At 38.6% G+C, this 27,537-nt stretch overlaps 1 protein-coding gene across 2 annotated transcripts in view; it reads left to right on the top strand.

Moving 5' to 3' along the window:
• The first annotated feature begins 311 nt into the window (after positions 1-311).
• LOC140666848 (uncharacterized) overlaps positions 312-27,537 on the top strand; it is a 199,769-nt gene continuing 172,543 nt past the window's right edge. Inside the window, exon 1 of one of the 2 annotated variants that reach the window (XM_072894390.1) lies at positions 312-1,179. In XM_072894390.1, coding sequence (XP_072750491.1) covers positions 1,078-1,179 — 102 coding nt within the window. In that variant the 5' untranslated portion in view covers positions 312-1,077. The remainder of the gene's footprint in view (positions 1,180-27,537) is intronic. The other variant, XM_072894389.1, reaches the window with a different exon arrangement.

Here is a 27,537-nt window from a genome sequence, read left to right on the forward strand (position 1 = left end):
TTCTTGGAAATGCGTATGACTTATTGTTAGTTGGCCACATACGGTGCGGCGGAGGTCTACATATAACCGTGCGTTCTATCCTTCGTAGAAAGACGGATCAGTGCGGCCCTGGGATCGCGACACCGCCTATTCGCGTGAGGCACACGGGGTACGCGTGCTCGTATTCGACGCCTTCTTATATACGTATATATCGTAGCGCTATCCACATACGCGTCGCCCGTTCCCTCTCTCTCTCCTTCCATCTCCCTCTCTCTCTCTTCCCCCACTCCCTCGCGGTGTGGCGTAGTACTCCGCGTCGCCATGAGCGGTGAGACGGCGGCGCTGTCAGTCGAGCTTCTGCCGTGGCGCCATCGTGTTGCGTCGTCGTTCGTGCTCCGGAGTCCGTGCAGTGGACCACAGTTCGCTCTTCGCGGCCCATCGTGTCACTGTGAGAGGTAGACGCGCCTTCTCGTCGTGTCGTGTGTATGTATACCAAGCTGTGTTATAACCTCGTCGTGAGAGCCCCGCGCGCGCCAAACATGCCAGACAGTGAGTGAGCATAAAGAGGTAATAAACAGTGACGCCGCCGAAAGTTTCACCTTGGGGGGAGAAGGGACGACGTGAATCGCGGCGCGCGAACTCGAAACGGACGGGCGCGCGCGACACATGAGGAGGAGGCGAACTCGCCGGGCGAGTTCGGACGAAGAGGAAGCAGCCAAGAGCGGCACTACCAGGAGCGGCCTTATAGCGGGGAATGCAGTTTCGGGATCGTCGTCTGCGGCCGTGGCCGGCCGCCACACACTCGGAGATATGACGCGATGATCGTCGAGGCACCCGGTGCATCCGCCTTTGCTACTCCATCACGTCGCTGCCGCCGCCGTCGTCGTCGCCGTCGCCGTCGCCGTTCACGTCCTCCGCCCGTGTTCTCCTCTCTTTGTCTCTCTCTGTCCTCTTCTATCTATCTATCTTTCTCTCTCTCTCTCTCTCTCTTTCTTACCTCGCGTGCTCGTGTGTGTACGTATCCGCCTTGGAGTCGGCACGAAAAGTGTGACGGATAAGTTGTTTCTACTCTGTTCGTGAACGCGCCAGCCAAGAATCATGGGTGATGTGCACGGGATTCGTCTACTTAGTGACCTCGACCAGGAGGATACTGCCAGAGACGACATCGGGACATCGGCAGCTGTCAACATGCCCGTTGAGGTAAGTCTCTTCAGAAATTATTTTAAAATATTATCTCGTGATTTCTTTATATACGTCTAAAAAATTATGTTACGCATAAAGAATTCGAAGGTCTCTTTTGTTCGTCGCGAATGTTTTTTTTTTTTCGTGCATGTCAGTTAATTACACCTCGCTTAATTCCGTGTAAATGTTTACAGTGTAACCCGATACTTTACGTGGAAATCTCGTTAACTAGTTGTCCCGTTTCTATTCATTTTAGATCAATAGAAAACAAAGTCAATAAAGAAAATGCTATTTTACGCGATTATTCCCTTTCTTCGTGATATTTGATTTTATGTTAGGAAACTTCTGTTTGGAAAAATAACACGCGTATAACTCTCTCATTTTGAACGAGCGTTTAGAAAGAATAATGTGTCGATTTGTTAGAACGAATTTCAAGTGAATTCAGTGAAAAAAAAAAAACAATTGCAACATCGATAATAATAATAATGATAATACACAGTGGATTTATTACTTATGCGGCGCTTCGCGTTAATTCATTTGAGATTCGAATTTTGTTGATCGTGCAGAAATACAATGATGTTTTCTGTAAACAAATATGAGCAGTTAATAATAGCGATGCGATGATAACATTTGAAATATTTCCCAATTTCAAATTTCTTTTACATATATGACGTTTTTATTTGATTTAAATATAACTTGTTAAGTTAATTTAATCAATTCTATGCGAATAATAATCAACAGTTAATAAATGGAAATGGAAATTGTTAACAAATATAATATTGTTGATTATTCAGAAAATTATAATGATTGATAATTTCAATTTTATTTACGGACTTTTAGTCGACTTTTAGTGGATTTAAAATATTAAGTATCGATCGTGAGATTTTTTTTATACGAATGACGGATTAGAGGTAGATAACTCATAATGGGAATAATCAGACGAAAAACTTTCTTTGATTTAGTACTTGATGAATATTTTTTTATTCTTTCTTTAGTGATTCAAAATCAGTTTGACTTTAAAATTAGTACTCTTGTTAAACTGAAGCACTGTTATGCAAACGACACAGGAAATCTGATGACGATCATTACAATAATTATATTTCAAAGATAAGTGGTATTTTATGAATGCGAGACTGTGTAAGAGTTTCTTGCGATGAGATGACTACTTCTCAACACTTGGCTTAAGAATCTATCATAAATGACGCAATCGGTGAAGCGTCTGATCGAGACTGAAATGAAGACTAATAATAAATAAGCGAGATTTATCATTATTGGAAAAATATTTTAAAACTTGATCAGATATAAAATTTTAATTTGTAACAATTTTTTAAAATTATTACATTTATAATCGTAATTATATTTCGATAATTTCATATAAAATCAACTATTCGATAATTATGTAGAAATCGTTAACTATATAAATCAGATTGTGTTCTGCATCAAAATTCAGATTACATATAAAATTGATAAAGAGGATGCGTCCGCGTGTGCCAATGTTAACAGAAACGTTTTGCTCTAATATATCATTAGCATTCTCATGTTTAATTTCTATTTGAAGTTTCATGCCCAAAGTTACGAGATTGTAGCAACTACATCATGTAACTAGCAATAATGCATACCGACGCAGGTACACGCGCACAGACTTGCCTGCATTCGCATCCGCATACCGTTAATGCGAATACGAAAGTCCCGAAGTTAGTCCCGAGGAGTTTCAAAACTACGCGCATTTACACTGTCAGACTTTGAACGGCGAGGCGTGAAAAAGCCGCCGTGAAGATTAGACGATGAATAAAAAAAGAGAGCGAGAGAGAGAGAGAGACGATCGCGTTAATGTCTGATATAAAATTCACGACGAGCGAGGTCGGGTGCAACACTTGGCTCGCCGCTGTTAATACTGCTTTAGTAATTAAGCCCGAGCTATCAAGAAGGCGAGTTGGTAACGAAATTAATTGATAATGTGTGACATAAAATATATTAACGGGTCGCATGACATCGGTATCGTAAACTGGAATCTTTTGTGAAGATGCTTTCCTCTCTCTCTCTCTCTCTCTCTCTCTCTCTCTCTCTCTCTCTCTCTCTCTCTCTCTCTCTCTCTCTCTCGCGCTCTCTCTTCCTTCCCGTTCTCTTTTTTTGTCACGTCTCCTATCGTATTCCGATGCATAATACATAAACTCTCGATTACTGTGGAACATTCTAATCTTCGCGATCCTCGCGTGATGCGTGCTTCGCATCTAGACGTATGCAATCTAATGCGTATCGCATGATGCATATACGCATTGCCGCGAGTGCTGACGCGCCGCATTTTCTTCTCCTCTTGGAAATACCCGTTCTTGGATTAACGCATCGGGAGCACTGCACATTCCGTTTATTCGATCAATCGCGTCACTGTCTCGTACCGTGTTCGCAGGATCCTCTCTCTGTGAATCCTGCAACCTAATAATAAACGCTATTCTCTGTCTAGCTCTTTTTTCTCTCTGTCCGGCTGTCTCTCTTTCACTTTGCTCCGTTCGCTATATAGTTCGCTGCAAGCTTGGAAATGGTATCGCGAGCAAAGTCAAAGAAAAAGAATGATGGCAGGGATACGATGGAAGGAGAGAGAGAGAGAGAGAACAGCTATTGTAGATTGTTGCTCTTGTTCTATCTTCCTCAGTTTCCTTTCCTTGCTCGTCCGCTTTTCACCTTTTCTGTATCGAAGTTCTCTCTCTCTCTCTCTCTCTCTCTCTCTCTCTCTCTCTCTCTCTTTCTTTCTCTCTCTTTAAAAGCTTCATCTCAATTTGAATGCTACAATAACTCATTGTATAACTAGTTTCTTCTTAATTTATTTTTTTCTAGTGATACATGTTTTTGAGCAAGAACTTCTTTATATTAATTATTGTTATAGGCCATGTTAACATGTTTATATCTAGTTTTTATTCTCTCGTACTTTACATTTGTTTTTGATAATTTTCTACATCATGTTACGTTACGACGTTTACATTCGTCATTCTTTATTGCATCTTGCGGGCATGCGTTTATTTCTTTTTACCAACAATATAAGTGTACTCATCCTTCTTATTGAGTCAATACAATCTCACACAAAAGGAAATTTTATAGACATCCTAGTAGACTAGTAAATTGTCTGTCGGCGAAACTGGGCATTAGGGGAGACTTGGTTCCGAGATCGTATAATAAATGATTTTCTTTCTTTCTTCCTTACCCTTTGATGCTCGGCAGGTATATTTTCGAGACTGCACGGAGCGTGCTGACCCGTGAAAGTTCCACGAATCGAAATGTGCATGTTCGCGCGTTTAGATTATTACACTCGACAGCGATGAGGCTGCTGCGGCGGCAGCGTTGAATCACGTACGTCGGCGAAAGATTAAAGCGGCTTAAACGCAAACCGTTCGTCGCTGCGTCAAAGGCGTCGGTGTCGCGCATCTAACAGAAAATGAAGCGCGTCTGACGAACGAGGAAGAGAAGCGACGGAAAATGATAAACGCAGCCTGCAAACACAGTATTTCGCGTACATTTAGATTTTCCGTAGCCCCAACTATACGACGCGTCGAGAAATTTACTTTTACATGTCACATTTGTCAAAAAAAAAAAAAAAACAATATGCGCGCACGTCACCGAGATTTTCATACTTATTATCGTATGTTTAATGCTGATCCTTGTTTCGAATTAAAAATTATGCGTCCGACATTACGATAAACTAATGCAATGATAATTATTGTCGTTCAATTTGTTAGAAGCACAAATCCCTCAATATACAGACGTTTTTATTTAAGTTATGATACTAGAGAAATACGTTACAATATCATGTGGCAAACGAATGAGTTTGTTACGTCCTTCAATGTTGTAATTATGAAGCAAGTACCACGTGTTACTTGGGAACGGAGAATTTTGGTAAATATATACTCGTTATGATATTCGCTGCGCCCGCGTTTTTCGTATTAATTTTTCGAATTAACGGAAAGCTCGTGACTCTAAAGAAGCTCGTAACAATTTCCGAGATTGCATAGTATTACGGAAAATATGTAATAGTATCGCGAATGCTCAAAGTTATCCAAGGCTTACGATTGCATTTTCAAATTATCGCGGTCCATTTCCTCTCTAATTTCCGTGAGCTTGTTTCTTAGCTGTGCGTTATAATTATTGTGTAGCGGAGCGCGTTTCTAAAGTTTATCGTGCGGCTTGTGGAAGCGATATGTTTAATATGCCGGTCGAGTTTCTCGCCGAGAGAGCTCTCCATTCGTTCCTCAAACACGATCGTCAAAAATTCGCTCGACCATGAAGAAGCCGTCTGTTCCACACGAGTTTCCGACTCCCTCAACTCTTAACTATTAATACAGATGACACTCCTAATCCCGTAACAATCGCAGAATAGCCTTTGTACGGCATAAATATTTATCATCTCATTAACATATCATCGATTCTCGAGAGAATTCTCTTGTAGCTGTGAATCTCAATGTTGTTAAAAGTTCGATCGATAAAAACTATTAATCATTATTTTTACACAAAAATGGAACATTATTCGCTAGTTGAGAAGAAAAAAAATTTGTACGTAGTCGGCTAATAATTTAATAAGTCTAACCGACTCTCTCTAGTTTTTTTGTATTCAATTTTGACGTACTTTTTACATTCGGATTTATTGCTTCTAATTTTGCCTTTTTAACACGCATTGAATAAACATTATTTTACATTCTTTTTTGAATATAAAATCTAACTATATAATCTAAGGAGATTTGCAAAATTCGGTTCGAATGTCTCGGGCGCGTACGAAATGTCTGAGAAACGTGAGCGTAAATCCTCGTAGCCGTCAGATGTGAATTAGAGATTGGATATCGCGACGCTATTGCCGTTTCTTTGGCACAAGTAGATGGGAGAGTCTGAGTTACGTTAACTCGGTTACGATAAACGTGGGTGCGTCGATGTCTGTGTATATAAATCTCGGTCGCGAGATAACGCCGCAGGAGGGATATCGTATTCTCGTTCGAGTATAACTTTAACGTGATAACGCTAAAGGCCAAAGCCTATTAGGCCCGAAGATTTTTCTTATCCGCGCGCGCGCGCTTCGACTAGACGGCCCAAGACTTAATCGTAAATTAGCTCAAATTGGAACTAATTTCTTTGCCTTTGTACCGGGGTACGTCGCGATAATTTAATTAACGCGAGGCAAAGTAGCGGGGAAGGGTCGGTACCTCGCGGGATGGAAAATTACACCTGAATTAAGTTCCTATGTGCGGGACAAAATAGCGGGCTATTACGTGCATTAACGTCCAATGACGTCCCGCGTCGCGACGCGACGGACGCGAGGGGACGTTTATGCACCCTGCGCATATGTCGCTCTTAAACCCTCGTACGTAAAAGGTTCGATATTTTATCCGACACGTGGTGTTTTCGTCCCGGCAAGATCCGCCACGTAGCTGAAATAAAAGCTTTTGACGATCCTAATATATCCTCCAAGTGTATATGCTATCGTATTCCTGCATTTCCAAGTCACGTTAAACCGCGTCAGCTGGCATTTTTCGACGTAAAAGGTGTTCGAAATTGACCTTTATCAAGCTGGAAACCAATGTGTCAACTTTGCGCCCATCTTTATAAAAAAAAAAAAAAAAATTAAAATTAATAATATCCGTTTGGACCGCATTTTATTTCATTTGTATCACAAAGTGTAAAAAAATATAAAGTGATTTTAATTGCAATGTCAATCGAGTTCATTACTGCTTCTCAATTTCTGCAATTTTTTCTTACACTTACAATTAGTGTCAAAACTTATATAAGTATATTCTCATATCGCTATCTTGTATATTATCTCATTGTATATTATCACATAAGACACCTAATTGCTTAGTTGAGGTTTATAGAAATCTGATTTTAAGATCTTCAATAAACATACACACATTCTCTCCCTCTCTCTCTCTCTCTCCCTCTCTCTCTTTTTCTCTCTCTCTCTCCCTCCCTATCTGTTACAGCTTAGCATAGAACAATAATAAGCGTTTTCTCTCTCCTCGTATCTCGGAGAGCCCTTCTTGATATCATTCTTTTCGTAAAGCTTAAATTACAAAGCCAAAAGAATTATTCTATCGAAGGCTACGTAGTAAATATAGGTACATGTTGGCTTGATCTCAATGGATTGTGCTTCTTAGAAATCAGAGCTGTGAACACAGTACTCTCGAATTCACATGCGCTCTTGACATTTCCGTCGAGATATACACACGCGTGTTACACACTGCGCTACCGCGATATACGTATTGTGCGTGTGTATTGTGTGAATGCGTACCGATCGTGTATCGGGTGGAGTCGTTTGCTCGCTGCTCCACGATAATAATTACCGTACCGGTTCGGTTGCATTGAGACATGCTCGGCTTATGCTCGAGCTCGACGCAGCATGCATCCAAGAGGCAGATGAAACAAACGGAGCACAAAGAGCGAGCGAGAAACAGAGAGAGAGAGAGAGAGAGAGAGAGAGAGAGAGAGAGAGAGAGAGAGAGCTATAAGAAGCCAGAATTGTGAGATAGACAGAGAAAGAGAAGGAGAAAGAGGGAAAGCGGTAGTACCGGTTCAACGTGTCCTCGCCGAGTACTTTGAGGCACGTAGTAGGTAGATAGGTAAGACGCTATCTTAAGCCATGCTGATACTAATGCCACCAGATACTAAGAATATTTTTGGTTTGATATTTTTCATCCATTTTTTGTCTGCCACACAGACGCGCGACGGAAAACTCTGGGTTTTCCCCGACGAAAAATCTCGAGCGAAATTAATCGCGCATCGGTCTGCAGAAAAGTCTCGATCGCTCCCGCTCCGAATGGTCACGCTTCAATAAAAAGAACGCACGGTCATTTGATAGAAATCGACCAATCAGAGAAACGTGTTATCGTGCTCTATATATAAAATCAATCATTTTTAACCACGACGTATATTAAATTTAGAAGCGCTGTAAATTTGAGTGACATGTCACTTTTTAATGACGTCATGTATTTAAGTGAGGAAAGACATTTCTACATCGTTTTTTTTCCAGATGTAATATGTATAGGTATATAATTTATCCGATATTTCTATTTTAATTTTTTTTTCTCCAAGAAATACAATCTTGTCAAAATTAAACAATCGTTAAAACTGGAAAAACACTCGGGACATCATATAAAGTATATTCTTCCTTTGTGAACCCGTTTATATCTCTTTTCATATCATTTTCATACCACAACGTTAAAACATAACGGTAAATCTGTTACTTATTGAGATATCACAAAATTGTGTTCAAAAATTGAAAAATGCCGTACTTTTAAACTCTTTGAGGTACAAGCGAAATGAAAAAAGAGATACAAACGGATTCAAACGATTCTTTATCGAATAGCGTTAGTGAAATTAAAATATCTTAAAGTTGGCCACTAATTATTTTTAAATCAAATTTTGTATTTTTTTACTGTATGGAGTACAGACGAAATAAAGTGCAGTACAAACAGCTATAAACGAAGTACAAACGGATTATATTATTAATTTTTATTTTTTATAAGGTCAAGCGTTAAATTCGTATTGGTTGATTAAAAAATTTATTTTTTTTTACTAGTTTTTTAAAAATCATTTTGATAAGTGTGTGTGTGCATGAATATATAATGTTATCATTAGTTAAGAATGAGCTATATTTCGTTACATTTAAATATTTAAGTTTATATTCACTTTTAAAATAATACACGTAGAACAAAAATTTAGTACTATATATATATATATATTGCGTACGTAAAATTAGTTGTCTATTTCTTGAAAATAATTTGAACAGCTATTCTAGATTATTCCATCTTTTTGTTTTACATTGTTTGACAATTCTTTTTAATGGAACTAGACCATAGTAAAATGAGAAAATCTTTGTCAGGGAACCGAACTTCGCGCAATCGCGACGAAATGCTTCTCGAGAGGCTCTTGGAAAAGCATAGACTATGTCAACGTATATCTTTTATTCATGAATCTTTTTTTTTCTTTGGCACACCGTTAGAATTACATGTTACGGACGTATTGGTGAAGTTCCTAGCGAAAGTATATTTTATCACGGCATTATAAGTTTCGTCCGGTCAGGTAACTTTTAATGACAGTTTTATTTCGCGCGTTTTCTATATATATGTGTGTGTGAGTGTGTGTGTATACATCATGACGTGATTACGAAGTTAATAAGGAAGTTGGCAACCTAATATCGTTGTAGATAATATGTGGTTCGTAGAATCTGTTATCAATAATACATTCATGGATGAATTTGAAATAAATTAAGTCAAAACCAATATTACTTTGACATGTTTATTTTATATTTGAACTACAAGATATATGGGCGTAAATTATTGCAAAGTCACCGCCCATAATTGTTTCGCGTTAAATTCAACCTTAAAAAATCGATTCCAAATTTATCTAGCATCTGTTAACGTACGGTATAAACTGAACGTTTCTCAGATATATGAATGATACACGTCCATTCGTTAACAATCTACGAGTGACAGCGAGTCAATTTTTTACGCTAACGATCGGACTAGGTAAAGCATTACAAATTTTTATATTGACGTTATTAGAGTTCATCAATATCCGATTCATGCACTACCATCGCCGCTGCACGAGAAGTTATTTCCCTCCATTTCTATATCGGTTTCCTTCTGCGCCTCGTTGGGCTGAGAGCTCGCGGCTGGAGCAAGAAGGAACGGTTGAAAAATTTGAATGGCTGAACTCCTGGAGCTCATAAATCTAGAACAATTCCACGGTAAAGGAACTCTTCATCCTCTCCTTTTTTTTTCTCTTTATCGGTCTGCTCTGTCGGTTGCGCTTCGTCGATTTAAGTACGGTTTTGTCGCCGATCACTCGTGCGAATTTCCCAATTCGCAAATCGTTTATTTATTAATGCATCGGTAATCGATAATGTACCGCATATGCCCGTTATAATGCGATCACTGCGTAATTGCGCTGCAGAGACTGTAAAATGTCAAAATTGTGCGAGATATCGCGAGGTTATTAACGTATTTCGAAACTCGTACCCTCTAGTAAATATATTCCACATACAAATCATATATGGAATATATCGTAATAGTATATGTTGCGAAATTATTCGGTATGTAAATAATACGCAACACTTCCCTTTGGATACGAAATATTCTAGTCGTATGCGACTACTTATAATGTTAAATTTTCTTAAATGAAAATTTTCATAGATATTATTGTTATTAGGTCACTTGTAAAGATTCTTTAACAGGATTTTTAACATCTAAAACCGTTTATTTGCTGACGAGAATTGAAAAAAGGAATCAATACACTTTTCTTCGCGACACACTTATCGTTTTCCTTTTGTGAAATATTTTAGTTATGCGATACGCGTATTAGTATACGGAATCATGACGATAATGGTATCAATTTCTTTCAATCTAAATGTTTAACTTCCGCTCTTACGTTATTCGTCGAATAAAAATGGATACGAGCTTCGTGTTCGGGTTGTTAAGGCGAGATTTATCGAAAATATATCATCTCTTCCGCCTTATACCAAAGTTTTCTTGGTTTCTTCTATCGTTTTAGAAGAGGTTCCGCTCGCGCGGAAATCTCCTAACGAGCATTTTTCCGTTTACTCCGCACACTAACCTTCGTCGGACGGTTTAAACACGGCGTATTTATGGCTCTTCTAAATAATCCCTATCCGGTGTGCAACGGCGGTGCGCGCTCGCGCCGGATCATTGTAATCTCGGATAAACTGTATTTTGATAAACGAGTTTCTCCCGACGGGGGAATTCCGCGCTCGCTCGCGTGCCACCGACAGCTTTGCAACGAATCGGCCGGAACTTTCGAAGCGGGTTAAATTGCGCGATAGTCGATAGACTCTGTTAGTCCGCGTACGTGCAACACATGTCGCATGACGTGTATTCCTTCGTCTATTGGATGACGGAGAAATAGCGTTGAAATTTTTGACAATCTTGTCGTAAACGACAGAAAGAATAGAAGAAGCTTCAAATATTATTTAATTAATTAATAAATTATTAAGCGTTTATCACACACACACATACACACACATACATAACTAATACGTTAATGATTCCTATCAACCCCTCAAAATTCCGCAACAATCTTTTTTTTAGACATATTTTATACTCTTATTTCGTATTTTGCTGAAAAACTTGGAGACAAATTGATTATCCTTACCTTTGTAACGATGACATTTTTGGTTTACACGAACCTTTTTTTTAAATTCGTACCGTACACGATAAAAAATTCGGAGGAATTTCTATACTTAACTTCCTGTACGCTTCTCGTCTGTTTCGCCTCGGTGCCGCGCCTTTTCAAGAAAGACGTATGCGTATCCTGGGGCGCACAGCATGTACGTACGTCGTCGTCGGCAGGCAGCTCATTAATGTTTTCAAGATGAGGACGTGGCCCCTTTGACCTTTTAGAGAACGGCCGCGTACGCGCGAACAGGCAAAGGCTCCCGTGGAAAGCCGTGAAGAGAAATAAAAAGCGCGTCTGAAATCTCCAGGAGATCCCGGCTACTGCTGAATTTTTCTGCTTACTCGCGTCGCGAAGGAGTCGCATCTGGCTGCTGAAGATAGTGCGCTCGCGAATAACGATGTTTTTCTTTTTTAAACAGTTAATAAAGACACGCGCCTCGTTAATGCCACTAATTGATATTTAATTAATGGATTCCACGTGCTTCCAATTAATTTATAATTCCATTAGCATATATATTTGTATACGGTACAAGTCGTCTCTTTTTAAAAAATCGGTTTGGTATTTATCTGTAATTAGAATTTTTTCTCTCGCTGGCAAAATATTCGTTATATCAACAAAATTGTTGACACACCGAATGCGATATAAGTGGCATAAATTAATCTTTTTAAGTTTGACTTTTTCCTGATACTTTTCGCTACGCAAAATATTTTTCACGTTAAATAAAAAATTGCAAAATATTGTCTGCTAAATTGATATTCTCTTCATCCGTGACTATGTAAAGTCTTTAGACCTGAATTCATGGCAGTATTGCTATGTGTGAGTTTGTATTATACGTACACACATAAGAGTTTACTATATAGAAGCAAGATTTCCATTATCTCGCGTGCCACGATCGTAAGAGGGAAGAGAGGGAAAGCTGGAATCATACGCGCGCAAGTAGGATCTAAAATCTATCTCGCGATATTATCGGTACCATAAATAATTCGGAAACATTTGAGCGTGAAATACGCTTGCCGAAGTGTATCTCGCTTGGTGCGAAATATTACTTCGACCGAGGAAAAAAGAAAAAAACAATATTGATCGGCTTACGCTCTCTTCTCGAGGTACACTACTTTATACACCTTATAGTATCAGACTCGTGCGCCGCCTTCGAAAAGATGTTTGTTTAGCCTTGCGAACGGATCTATCGGATGTCTAGCCGATGTCGCCGCGTGTATCACGACGTGCCGTGCTTTGTATCCGTGCTTTGTGCACGACGACGAAAGCCCTCATCTCGTATTTCAATCTCCGCCCGACCGCAGATGTCCCGCAGTGTTATTATTCCGTCGTTCGTTTCGTTTTCCGCTCGATTCTTTTTCTTCCGCGTAAAACGTACGACCACGAGAATCCTGAAAGGGCAAGACTCTCTGTGTCCGTCCCTCGTTCGTTAGAATAGAACATACAATAAAAGATAAGAACGGCAAGGAGAGACGGAAGATTTGTGGACTGAGATATCGCGTAATATCTCGTAATAATATCGATGTTTGAAAATGCCGATTAAAATTGAGAAACAATTAGTCTCTAAGCTTCTATCATTGTTTGAAAAATATTGTCGAGATTTCTTCTTTCTACCTTTGCGGGAGAAACTCTAGCCTATTAATTTTCTTATCTTTTTTTTTTTTTTTTTTTTATCTAACAAACATCTATAAAAGTTTCTCGTCCATCTAGCAACGAAGAACTTTTAGTATCATGATGATAGTAACGGAATTGTCTCTGATATACATTTGGCACGCCTATTCCCGATAGATTCGCACATGCCTCGACTGGATGGCGTATCTATCGGGTGCGAGTTCAATAAAGCGGCCTCAGTTCCGCGACCGGTATCTCAGGGCCGCCGACCACCTGTCTCCTCCTCTCTCTCTCACCCGGACGACCGATTGCGAGCACATGCCACCTATAACACGGCTGTCCCCCGGCCGTTAACAATTTTGGCACGATTCCCCCGGGAACGCGCCCCGCTTTCGCCTCTCGAGAGATCTTTTTCCATTCGCATTCGGTCACTATATGTTGCCTCGCTTGTGATAACTCGTGATTTTTCTGTTTTTATATCGCGTGACCTGTAAAATGCAATTGTGAGAAATCGCCTCATGCAAGCTTAATTTTCGTAAAACGTGACATTTAAATTCAAACACCTGGATTGTTTTACTTTTTGTAAGCTTCAAGCAGCAACAACACACATTTTGTTTTCATAAAATTGTTTTAATTATATATGTATAAATAATGTTCTTTTATTTTCTTTGTACCGTGCAAAATAATATTTTTTAAACGATTAGAGTTATGTTTCGAAACTTCCTTTTTCGAGGAAAATTTTATTCGATGGCCGTTTCGGAAACCTTTTCGAGCGTTTCCGATTGGTTCCGATCCATCACTCGAGGGTGTTCCAAAACTGAGAGATAGCGTTCGTGTTTCCTCCAGTCGTGTAAAATTCTCACCTGCATTTTATGCGAGTGAGCGACAAGGAATTAAATGGGGCGGGAAAAAAGGGCAAGTGGAAATGGATAGCATTCCACTATATTTGAATTTAATCTTTTTTCCTTTAATTATATCCAATGTATTTCAAAACTGGATTATTCTCATTTTCTTTGCTTCGACTGCTTTATCCTTACCTTCTGTTTCCCCCAAAAATAGTTTCGAAACGTAACCTATAATCTATTGAATCACTTTATTGAATTATTATTTGATTATTTATAATCTTATTTATAATAAATATATTCATATCATACAAAATAGATTTTGACAATGTTTCAAATTAACTAATTATTTTTCTAATTATAAGAAGTATCATAAGATATATAACGCATTATTGCACATTTCTTTTTTGCGTGCTTTATCGACAGTGAAAATTGTTTTGAAATTTATTTTCAGCATTATATGAATGTTCGCACATATATTTTATGCATTGATATTCTATTATTATCCATTATTATTTTCCATATTATTTTTCATAATTTTTCCACGTTTAATTTAATTTGCGCGCTTTGATAAGAACGCTTACTTTTTGAGTTATATCTGCGAATGATATAATATTTACTATTATGAAAGAGATATTACGATTATCACTTTTAGAAATATGATTGGTATGTTGGCAATCACATACGAATATACATATAATATATTGATATTTTCATGTTTATGAAATTATAAAACAAAAGCTGATAACGTCATTTATTACTGGATATCGCCATTTATTATCACAACTATATTATCACAGCTATTATAAGTCTGGACATTCTTGCGCGATATTCTTTTGTAACATAGTAGATTTAAATACTCTTTGTGGATAGTCTGTTACATGATAAGATATCAACGTGTACGCGTCATGCATATCGCACGGCACGTGCTCTTATTATACATTACACGCAGATTATTCTCTGACGTTTGCATTAAACTTTGGGAACGTATTCAGAGATAATTTTCTAGTCAGAAATTTAATGGAATGCCATTCTTCCCAAAAAGATGAAATTTTCGACATTATATATTTTAATTAAATTTTAGATTATGCTTCTCTCTGTTAAAATCTTGAAATTAATTGAATAATAAGATTACTTTTTACCTCTGAGGCATGTATAATTTGTGAAAATCTAATTTTTCCTATCAAAATCTGCACAATAAAAAAGATTTACTCTAAACTTGTTCAAAAGTTGGATAAAATATTTTTTAGAATATATACTTTATAAAGGTAAAGTATATGAGGTAAAGTATGTGCGCATAATAGATCTATTGCAATGATTTTGAAATTTATTCGACGAATTACTTTGACATCTAATTTAAATTGAAATTATCCATTTTCTGGAGCTTCCGCCAATGAATCAGCGCACGATTACGAAATTGAATAATATGACTAAGCATCTTTCTTCGTAAGCGTGTATATTCGTACACGTTAATGCTCTCGCGCGGATTACTCGCGAATACTTCCGCAGAACTTTTTACTTTCCTCGCGCGCCAGAGTTGAATTTAGTTAAAACTTTCGAAAGCTCTCGGTTAACGGCCGCGAGCCGCCACTAGCGAAGGATAGTCGTACATTTCCAATTTCTAGGAAAATTTCGAATCCGAAGTAATTTTGTTGAACACGACCCTTTTCGCCGACTACCCCCCCCCCCTCTTCCCCCCCCCCCCCGCATATAACCTTAACGTTCGCGGCCGTGGATCAAACGGACCGGGTGGTTCGGTACCGATCGAAATGCTTTCCACCGTCAAGCTTATTTAATTAAAAGTTTTCTCTTTCGAGTGATGCCGTGGAAAATGCATATATCGTCGTGTGTTTAATCCACCGCCCGCGGCAAGATATAAACTCTCCGCGGGTGATTTAACACGCGGGGATGCGATTCGTCGGTGTGTATCCGCGGTGGCCGATGAGCCTTCCCGCAGCGAAAGCCGCTTCCAGCGCGCTCAGAAAATAGCCTCGATGGCTTTGCGTTAAAGAATAATGCGCGCGAATGAAAACCTCTCTCTCTCTCTCTTCCTTTTTTTTCCGTTCGGTAAAATTTAAATCAGAGCTCGATGGGAAGCTCTGGGATCGATGATCCGAAGCAGCGTTTACGGAAATCGCGTCTGAGCCTCAATCACATTTGCCGTGTACACTCGGTGGTTCAGATGCGACGATCGCACGTATACATTCTCGTTTTCCGCGACGACGTGTTCAGTTTCAACCTATCCAAGCTGTCGCGGAGTCCTTCCTCCGCGAGGCGGCGCGAATTAGAGCCTGGCTCCGTTCCAACGTAACGACTTCATCGTTTGCTCCGCGCGGAAGAAAATATTAGTGACATTACTCTTAACAAGGCGCCGGTATCTTGCCGACAATTAAACCGCTTTTTCCCCTCGTAAATTCCATTCATTCGTCGTCTTAGTCGTTCTCATCTTCTTCATTCTCATTTTCGTCGCCGTTGCCGTCGTCGTCGTCGTCGTCGTCGTCGTCGTCGTCGTCGTCGTCGTATAATTTAACGTCGCGTGTTACGTACCGATGAATACGTGTCTTTCCGTGTATTACGTGACGACGCTCTGTTGCGCATTTTACATTGCAAATGCGCAACGATTCGATATTTCCCATATGCAAAGGCCCGGTCGACAGATCAAGTCTGATAATATTTTACACCGAGCGGATAAGCCGCGTCGATATAATCCACTTTATATCCGTGATTGATGCCGATTGTTACGACGATAGCTCCGCTCAATTCCCAGCATAATACAGAAATCCAGCTTTTCAGTTGATATCAGTGCGCCGCGTCCGGAAATTACTCGTTCGTTGACTTTATTCGCGCCGAGTTCCCACATGTCTATTAAAGTCGGTTGAATGCCGCTCGCGATGCGACACCACCAGCTAATTGCGCACACAAGCGATATAAATCATTATTTAATTCATTAAAACTTTCGGCGCGATTAAGCAGAATTATCGGGTATTCTTTGATATTAATAAGTGACTATTTTAATTTTTGCAAAATGTATGCGTTCAATTAATGTAATAATGACTTTATTTATTGGTTTTGTGTAATCATGGATATATGGACAATTATTAGTACTTTGATATGCAATTGTAGAATAGAAGCATTGCAGGAAAAAAATTAAATTTAATAATAAGCAGAACCGAACATGGCTGATTCTAAAAGGAATATATAATAGAAACATAGAAATATAGCATTTTTTAAAATTTGAGTCGGTTATTTATTCAAAGATTTGGTCGACTCTTGTGCAGCTATTTCAGTATTAAATATCCCGAGACTGTAGTACATGCTGTAAACTTGCAACGGTGACCTTCTTATAAATGAATGCTGAATTTTGATAGTTACGAGAATCTTTTCGTCTATGTAAAAAAAATTATAAAAAAAAATTGTCAAAATTTCTTTTCTTTTCAATTGATCAAAAATTCTAAAATCTTGAAAGAACAGTGAGAATTCTAGCAATTATTTCGAGATTTGTTTCTCGAAATAAACTGCTAACTTTACAAAAATCTATATACATATATATGTATACGTATATATGTGCACACAAGTTATTCACAGTGAGAAAGAATCTTGCAAAAGAGGTTGAGCAGACCGACGTCATTCTTCATAGTTGTAAATCACATGCACTACCATAAGGTTAGCTCTAGCTAGCAACGGAAACGCGTCGCTATACGTTAAAAATCCAACAAAATTAGAGCGTACTACGTTGAAAGTTTATACGAACCGAGAGAAAGAGAGAAGGAGAGAAAGAGCGTGACCGCGCGACCGCGCGACCGTTCTATATTTCATTTTTAGTCGCAAAAAGGAAGCGCGAGAAAGAGGTTGCCGAGCATTGTTAGCGAGCGGTCCGCGAACAGAAGTATACCCGACTCTGCATTGTTTCCCATTTACGTACGCCCTCGCGCCTCCGCGAAGGAACTTCTTGTTTCTCTCGAGGTTTATATCTGCGACAGTTTCGCGCCGTGCCCGGGGATCGCCCTGCAACTTGTGTATTGAAACTTCTCCGGCGCAACCCTCGCCTCGTCGCGTCTCGCACCCGTCCTCGTCCTCGTCCTCGTCCCCTCGTAGTCTTCGCGGAAAGGCGACATTAATTATGACCGTCAAGTTTTCCGATGACGAAAGCCGGTTTCAGCGCGCGGTGCGCTGCGCATCGGCAAGTTTGCGATGCCTTTCGCGGCAGCAATTAACTACGCGCGTTCATCGGCGCCCGCCGCCCGCCGTTTGTCGTCCAACCGGCCGAGAAAGCGAGACTCCTCTCTTGGCTTCGCTCTAGAAAACCGTGTTTCTACCGTGTTTCTTTCCCGCGTTTTTTCCCGTTCGCGTTTCTACTTGACTACTAATGCGAAATAACTACTGTCGCGAGTATCGCTTATCCTTCCTTTGATAAGAACAGCGAGGAGTATAAAAGCGACGACGAGGTGACCGGCGTTTTACAATATTTTACGCGAGCGGCGTTAACTTTTTACGAGGTCCGAGTGATATTGCCTCTTTGCTTTTCATATTCAGGAAAATAAAGGATCTTGCGGCTCTTTAGTGAGAGACGCGATCTTGTACAACGCAACATTCGCATTGTACTACATATCTACATTTGATCACAAATATATTAAATCCTTGATTTTAGAGAAAGAAGAGAAAATTGTATTTGTAATATCAAATATATACCTTAATGATTAGATTGTGAATAATTTTTTTACGCAAAACTACGCGCTCAGAGAAAATTTATAGCATGTATAATAATTATGTGGAGAATAATTCTTTCTCAAATTTTAATTTATAATTAAATTGCGTAAGAAATACATCTTACGCATATTCAATGAAAATGTTTTGTTATAAACTATTATAAATTATAGCTATTAGTATCTATAGATCGTAATCTAATTTTCTGCTAACCACATCATAATATTTGATCATTAATCTACTTTCAAACAACGCTCGCGACCGTCGAAGTGAAACGCGCCGAAACTTCTGACAATCCCGCCATCCGCGACGCTGACATTAATTATGACATTATCAAAGGACGCGGCGACAAGCGCCGAAAAGTTTGGGCCTGTTTACATTGCCAATTAACAACTGCGGTACGTTGAAATTAGGCAGATAGATGATATAAATATGTTTTTGTTAAAATAAGTTTTTTATTATTTATCTACGCTACTTTTTTTCTGCTCTTGCTTTCCACGTTGTATCCCTGCAATTTTGTTCTGGCAATGAAATAAACCACGTCTTGACTGTTCTTTCATGGAAAAAATGCGGAATGGATATGGATAAAATGCAAACCGTCCATATAGCGTAAAATTTGTACTAATTGTAAGCTTCGAGAACATGTGCTTTGATCAATTCCAAGCCGATTTTACGTCTGTATAAATTTAAATCGAGCAAAATGATAATTACTTTACATTGAAAATTATTTTGGCGAATTAAATCTCACGGACGAAAGAGACAAATTCTTACTTCTTAATTAACTTTGCTAAGATTTTAATTTGAAGTATATTAGAATGTTTTACACGCGTTGAAAATAGAAAAGTGTAGAAAGCACTCAATAAAGTTTTCTCTTGGAAAAGATTGTCGCCTAAAGTTTTTAAAGAAAAGAAGACACTTCTTAAAGATCAGCTAAGCATCCTGTATATTTTGTGCGGAAAAAGTGCACGCTGGAGAGGGAAACATGCCTTGCGCACGGATGTAATCGACCGGTCATAATGCACTCGTTGCCTCCTCTTTCTCCTACCCCCGAATTCCGCCAAGCGAGATCGTCAGCTTGATGAACATCCCCGGGTCCGGATTTGCAAGAATAAGCGGCAGATTACGGCCGAGCCGTAAAAAGATCCTCCGGAAAAACGGCGTGTTTAAGCGCGCCATTAACGATATTAGCGGTTTCTCGCGTGAAGACGCGCTGCATTCGCGTGCTCGGCTCGAACGAAATTTTTCACGGAGCTAGCAAGTTTTTGAATCGCACGATTTAGGAGGACGGTTTTAATATTAAAGCTTTAACGAGACTTTGTGTATATGTATACAGCCAAGTCTTTGTATTTTCATAAATTCTACGTAAAAGCGTCGAAATATTATAACAGAAGCGACTTGTGAGAATACGAACGTTGAAACATTGAGATTCATCACGGTCGGTATTCTTCACAGTTAGAATACCAAACGAGGCCCTTTAACGAATCACGCACTTATCTTTTCGCCGCATGCAGGCACGTTTCTGTTTGTACGGACCGTATGTGCGAACAATTTAATTATCTTTTCTTCGACAACTTTTTCTGCCTATGATAAAGAAAAAGAGATAACTCGCGAACTGCTTGGCATTATGAGCATGTTATGCCTGAGTTTTTTTTTATCTTCAACAAGATTCTCCGATTTTTGTGAATTATTTTCTCCATGAAATAAGTATGTAGAGTATCGAATGCTTTTCGAAAGTGTATTTTTTGTCGCAAAGTATCATTCCCGCAATCTTACGCATGGCAATATTGGAAAAAAATGCGTATACATCTCGCTACATCTGCGCCTCTCTGTTTTAAGGCTCGATGAAAAAAAAACACGTATCCGCGCGTCGGGATACACAAAATACGTATTGAAACATCCCGCTTGTTCCGTCTGCCGCAAAAAAACGCTCGCTAAACTGCAGCGTCGACAAACTTTCCTGGCCATGACGAGGGCGTGTGTGGGAAAGCTTGCTCTGCCAGCTCGCTGCAATTAACAACATTCGCGGCGGTATTGTCGACAAACGTGGAGGCGTGTGCGATGCATGCACGCGGTGTACCGTGATGACGCGCGGCAACCCCCGGAGGGGAAGGAAGAGAGAGGGAGGCTGCAGAACGCGCGCGTTCGCGCTTACCTATCTTCCTTCGAAACACGCTTTTTGCGCTAGTTGCTTTTTTCTTTACCGTGTTTCTGTTTAACCCTCCTCTCCTCCACCCTTCCACTTTGCGTTTGGTAATTTGCTCGTAGCACGGAATAAACCACCGTTACCTTGACTACTCCCCTACCGGATGTTTCTCTGAGTTTTCACGATTGCGTTTTTATCGCGCTGTATCGTGCCGTGCCATCGCGACGACTAATACTTGTAACTAACGCTACGTCGGCGTGAAAGATTAGAACGATAGAGAGACGCGGTGGCAGGTCAACGAGATGGAAAGAGGGGGAGACGTTGAACTGGTTTATTTCTCATGATATGCTTTTACAACGCGAGACTGGCATCATTCTCGTCTCTTTTTGATGCTTCGTTGGGAGTGATATGCGTTTTAATTTCGTGCATCGATTTATATTGCTTTTTACATTTTCGTTTACAGGTCGTCGAATAACGGTAGAATTGACAAAAGAGTCCGAGATAGCTACGAATCGTATGTACTCGTGTTTGCGAATGTATTTTTGTATAGTATGCGTACAGTGGCAAAGGAGAAAAATTCAAAGAAAGATTGAAAGAAATTTTTTTTTTTCAGTTAGATAAGAATATTTTCCTTCTGTGCATGTTATACGCAAAGATAAAATTATACATTGAAATGATAGCTTTTGTGTTTATCGTGAACCTATCCATCTTCGAAATTATTACAAGTGTGAAATGGATCAAATATCATACTTTAATCAAGAAACAAGATGATAATACTTAAAAAAATAACAATATGTAACTATTTCTTATGTTTTACTTTTTTTATTTTATCATTATTCTGTAATTACTTTTACTATACGAAAATAATTTATTTTTAATATACGCGCATTTTAATTTAATGCAATTTTTGAAATATTCTAGTCATGTTTTTTTCTGAAATGTTATAATATATATGCAGACTTTAGCGTTTGCAACATTTTGCCGAGTACCTTTTCAATTGCGCGCCAATTCAGTCTTACGACGTTGTGCCGCGCATTTATTTTATATTCCGGAAGTTTACCGCACCATACGTTGCGCCATTTGCGACTTCTCGAGAACTCAGATTGCCCGCGATGTACGTCTTACTGCACCGGAAACTGCACCCCGCATGTGAAGGGTCGGCATTATCTCGCGGATAAAGAGGAATTTGATTCTTCCCATTCTCCGGATTTTTCTCGAAAAATTTCGGGAGCAGTTTCAGGGACGCTCCCCTTGCTGCATTTTTTTTTTTTTTTTTTTTTTTTTTTTTCTCTCGAGGAACCGCATTTATGTGCGCTCCTTCACAAATGTTTTTTTTTTTTTTTTTTATATTCATTTCGTAACGTAATCACATTTTCGGCGAATCATGACATTAGAAAAACAGTTAAATGTAAAAGGTCGTTTGGTTGAAGCGAGTCGATTTCTTTTAGAGAATCGCAGTTGAACTGGTTTCACTCAACCGCGTAAAATTTCGGAGTATCTCGGAGTGCTGACTAGGGCATAATCTAATTTTGAAAGTTTCACAAAGTTGCCCACGGCAAGGCAAACAAGAGGTGGTGGAATAGTTCTCGCGAACCAATTTTTCTAGAATCGGCATTGGAGATTTTGAAAGCCTCGGTGTAACATTCGTGTTACGCGTAAAATCCTTCGTTTCGTTTTCCCGGAAAGGATAGTTTTCGACAGATGACGACGGTTCGTTCTCATCTGATAGGGCACTATTGCAGAAAAATTGTATTGTCATTGATACACATGCTGTGAGAGTACAATGGTTTGGAGATTTTTAATTTATTTGTCGATATATTTATTTATTCGAATGCACTTTAAAAATTTCGACAACATGCAGTTTAAATGACACTTTTGTTATTGGCGGGAAATAAAAAACAATGTTTTATTGAGAAACTAGCTAGATAAAACTAGGTCTATCTATATATGTTACATGGTTCTATTCCTAATTTATTAGCGGTTGTGTGATTTTTTTTTGATTTCGTAACATTTATACATTTTCTCGGGCATCCCAAATTTCAAATTTTTATCAGGCCTGGAAACAGATGTGGTTGCCTCTTTACTAGATCACTGTCGAGTTTCGCATTTACACAACGCACAAATACGGGCATCCAAATACGTAGTTCAAACCAAACAGGTCAGCCTTCGGGCGGTACTTGTGTTAATTCTATTATACTCATGGCAGAGAAGCGTCAAAAACCTCAAAGCGAGTTATGTTAAATTGTATATTGAAAGCTGAATCGCGATTATGACGTAATTGTTTTAGTGTATATAAACTGTATGCATATACATTATACAAACGATTTAGCGGTTATACATATGTCAATAATTATTATAATTATTCTTTTCATGGTTTACGGATTTCGAATAAATTTGAATATTATGAAATGTATATTACAGATAACAAAGAAATTTTTCTATTAATTATTAAGTTATCTTTGTTTTGTTAGATTAAAGCACTAACACTAAAATATTATATATCTTTTTTAAAAAAGATTATTCGCGCACGACATTTATTTAAATCGACATTAATAAGAATAAACTAACTCTATTTCGACGAAATCACTGACAAGTTTCCGCATAGTCAATGACCAGCTAAACGCGTGCGGAGCTTCACCAAACGCTGGAGCGATCAAAGGCCGCGGAGTCCCTAGTGCATACCTCCCGTTTGTTCGATTCGAGGACACGCCATTATCCCTCGCTCCTCTTATTAACGAGCTTCGTGGCGACCGTTCCATTATTCCGAAACGATGCTCTCGTGATGGCAGCGCGCGACGAGGGATTTTACGAGACAAGAGACGAAAACCGTCCGCGGCGCACACAATATCGGGTTTGTCCGACGTGTTTACGGATTCGTGCATAATGTGCATCCCAACACACTGTCGCACGCCGCATACGCGACCGCGTACTTGTCCTCGAATAGTATCGGAAGCTCGGTCATTGTCGGTACGCCTTTCATAAAGTCATTATCCCTCGTTGAGAGCGCGTCGACGCACTACTGGCTATCGATTATGCATCCCACTCATTATCGATGTACTTTCCAATATTGCGTTCTATATCCTCGTACACTATGTTGCTATTATGTTTATTAAGCGCAAGTGGCATACATAGTGTGCGCAGTTATGGCATCGAGTTTGACAATGATGTCTCTTAACGCTCTGTAGTACAATGTCACAGCGGCGCTTTGTTATCGCTGAATATTTGTCGATCTATTATTTTGCTCTTTTTTTTTTTCTAGTAGATTTTACCTTGAAAATCAGATATTTATTCTAAAAGAGAATAAAAATTTCGATTTTGTTATCAATTTTATAAATCTTGATTGTCTCTATTGAAAATCTAATATCAAACCGCTTTATATGTACGTTAAATCGATATGAGCGAACATGGGTTTCACCATCGCAAGTCATATTGATACTCAGTGGCCCGAAATCTGATATTGAAAAGATCAAAGCCGCAGTCTCTCACGAGCTTGTCGCTTCCTGGGCAAACACACACGCATTTATTACGCTCGCTTTGCTACAGTATTTGCAGTCAGCAGACGCCAGCATTATATGCATCGTCTTTATGCACATGTCGGTGCGACTTTTCTCGAATTGTGTACGAGATCGCGGGTTGCTGTCAGCTTTATATTCGAACACACGTGTAGATGGCCTTTCGCATTTGTTTGTATATTCATTACTTTGAATAGTATTTGAATGTGTTGAACGAAGCTGTGCCGGAAGAATCATCTTATCGAGATGATTGTGTATAAATAAATTAATAAAAACAGTTCATTTCAATCGAAACATTCAGTATTTTTATAAGCCATAAAATTAATTGACTACAAATAAAAAATATAAATTCGACGCTTGGTTGGAACAAATATATTTATTACCGGATATGTTTATCGGATGTATTTATTTATGATTTATATATTTTCTTTTATTGACTTTCTCTATCGACTTCGTCATCCTCCCCTTCCCCACAACCCCCCTGTTGGACACTGACAATGAGTTCCACAAATAGAAGAATAATTTGTATCTGTTGTCTTATAATTACAATGAGATACAGAGATGCAACCTGCGATAATTAAATTAACAAAACTAGGTTATTTTATATATACATATAATTAACTTAATTATTTAATATTGCAATCTGCGTCAGCTAGTGTAATTGTAAAACAATCCGATTTTCAAAAACAGACAAGAAATTTAAACACATGGGCCATTGTAGAAATTGCACTCCTAAAATGATCTACTCATGTCGAATTATAGCGCAATTAAATTGACTCGAAGAGTACTCGAACGCATTCATGGTCATTTCTTCCACGCCGCATCGCTATAAAAGCATTGATAATCTTCCAAATAGAGAATCAATATATGATTTATATATTTATATATTTGATATACATGAGATCAATACGCGTACAAATAATAATAAAGTATTATTTCATGGATTTGATTTCGGTCGACTTTCAATCGCACTCCGAGTAAATTTGCGCGTCGTGTCGACTGTCGACATCGCACGCCTAAGGGTTAAATTGCTATGTATGCAACACGGTTATGCGCGTTATGCAACACTATCTTTAGTACTGCATGTGCGATCGCTAATCATGATTTCGAGGCGTCCGCGCACATTTATGTATCTCTCCATGTAACTTCATGTTCTATTATGTAGCATGCACTACATGTGTTACTCTTTTATTGATATAAATTATTGCGTATAATATAGGGCAACATACAATTTCGAGTTAATGTGCACCAATTAAAAATACATGGAAATTTTGAATCTGTTTATAAAATATACTTATAAGAAAAAAAGTATATTGTCAAGAAGAAATACTATAGTTAAGCAGTTTGATATATCAATAGATATTTGTAAATTTATATATATGGTATATGGATTTTTATCATTGTTATCTTTACCATTGCGTCATACTAACTAGAGATTTTGTATTTTGTTTTCGTAATTTCTCTTATTTATATCACCTGATATTTTTAACCTTGATAATATTTTTTTTAAATTCTACAATTTAATGAGAATTGACAAAAGGTTATATAATAAGCATAAATATCTTTGAAATAATTTTCATGGTGAGATATAGCTTTGTATAACATGTATGTGAATACCGAAGCATAAGAGCGCCCAAGTTCGATGGATAACGATGTGATCCTATGGAGCAAATATTAATGCGTTTAGATCGCATTGGCGTGGCATCTGTGTGCGCGTGTCGACATGAGTGTCGTCGTCGACGGGATTAAGTTAAGCCGTTGTCAGACGCGATACGGCGTCCCGGTGCAGCCCGTAAAGTCGTTCGGATACGGATGAAAATACGCTGTATTATTGATACGCGCAGCGAAGGTAAACACTTCCCGAGCGATACGTGTCTCTGTGAGAAAGTCGTGGCAAAAAGCCTTCGAAGGGGGTGAACCGTGTACGGCGAAAATGTCGGGTTCTCTCGCCATATTTACAGTCGAGATGCAGATACCCACGTGCAAACATGCATTCTTCCTCCGCATATGTACGGTGCATACGTAATCTCAACCTTAATTTTAATAACAGATCTGTTAGTGAATTTAAAGTGTGTGTGTATGTGTGTATGTGTGTGTGTGTATGTGTGTGTGTGTCGATTTTTTTCCTTTAAGGAAAGGATAATTTAAAGAAAGAATTTTTCGTTGCTTTTTCATATTCAATTAAATATTTCAACTGATAATAGCCGAATAAAAATTGTGAAGATATAAACTCCACTTGAATTTTAATGAATAATGGGTTTTTTATTTCCTTGAATCTCAGAAGTTTATAGTACTTGAAGCACATTTCAATATTTTATAAGTAAGAATACTCGTAAGCTATTAGTATCTTGACATTTTAATTAAGAACAAATTGACTACAAATTGAATTGAATAATCTGTGGTTAAAACTGTGATCGCGCGATTTTAGATTTCTTTACCGCTCTTTTGTTTCTCGCGTTACCTTTTCTTTCTTATGCGTCAAGTTATTGATGAAGCGACAGCGCACTCAAGAATAAAAGTCTCGAAATATTATTTATAGAAGTTGTGTATTCGATTCAGGTGCCCGCATTGCTTTTCTCATTTTGTAACCTCATGATAGTTATCGATATTGCAAGTGGAATTTTTGTATTTTTGTCTCTCTTATTTCTTTGCCATAGATTCACAAACATTATGCGCTAAAAAATGCAAAGATGTCGAAGAATATCAGCTTTTCAATCTTCCTAACAAGATGTTGATTTGAAGTTAAAAAAAATTATTTTTTAGAACAAATATTTAGCTTCAGATACAATCTATACATGTAAGAATTAGGCACTATATATTTATTACAGAAAAATAATGACGTTGCGCTCGTGTTTATACAACACATTTGGAGAATAAAATATTAAAAAAATTAGTTAACTTTTTTTTACGGTTTTATTATTGGCAAAATGGAGATATCGAACGATTTTGATCAATCTTGCACAAAGAACGGAAAAAGAAAATTATCGCGCCCCATAGTGTTTCCGAGGCTTTTTATCTCGCGGCAAAGTGGCTCAACAGAGTCGCTCTGTCTACACACCGATGAACACACTCGAAGTCTAATCGCGTTGGAAGCCAGCTTCCGGCGTGTATTTTTCCCCAACTTCGTTACGACCACGGTTATTTGCTCGCGCCTGTTTGTGCATTCGTTACATCGGTTTGCGTGCCGGTTGTCGGGCTTTCTCCGACTTTTGACTTCGTTAGTTCGAGTTATGATTCGAAATCGCCGCAGGTGTGATTACGCCACCACATGTAATATCGGCGTGGTCGATGAAAGATAAGTAAATGGACATTGCCGCGACATGCACGTCGAGTTGTTAGTACTTTACTTTTAAATCCATTCAAGTATCATTTACTTGATACATTTGATCTCTTTTATCTCGAT

Source organism: Anoplolepis gracilipes, chromosome 6, assembly GCF_047496725.1.
Source record: "Anoplolepis gracilipes chromosome 6, ASM4749672v1, whole genome shotgun sequence".
NCBI lineage: Eukaryota > Metazoa > Arthropoda > Insecta > Hymenoptera > Formicidae > Anoplolepis > Anoplolepis gracilipes.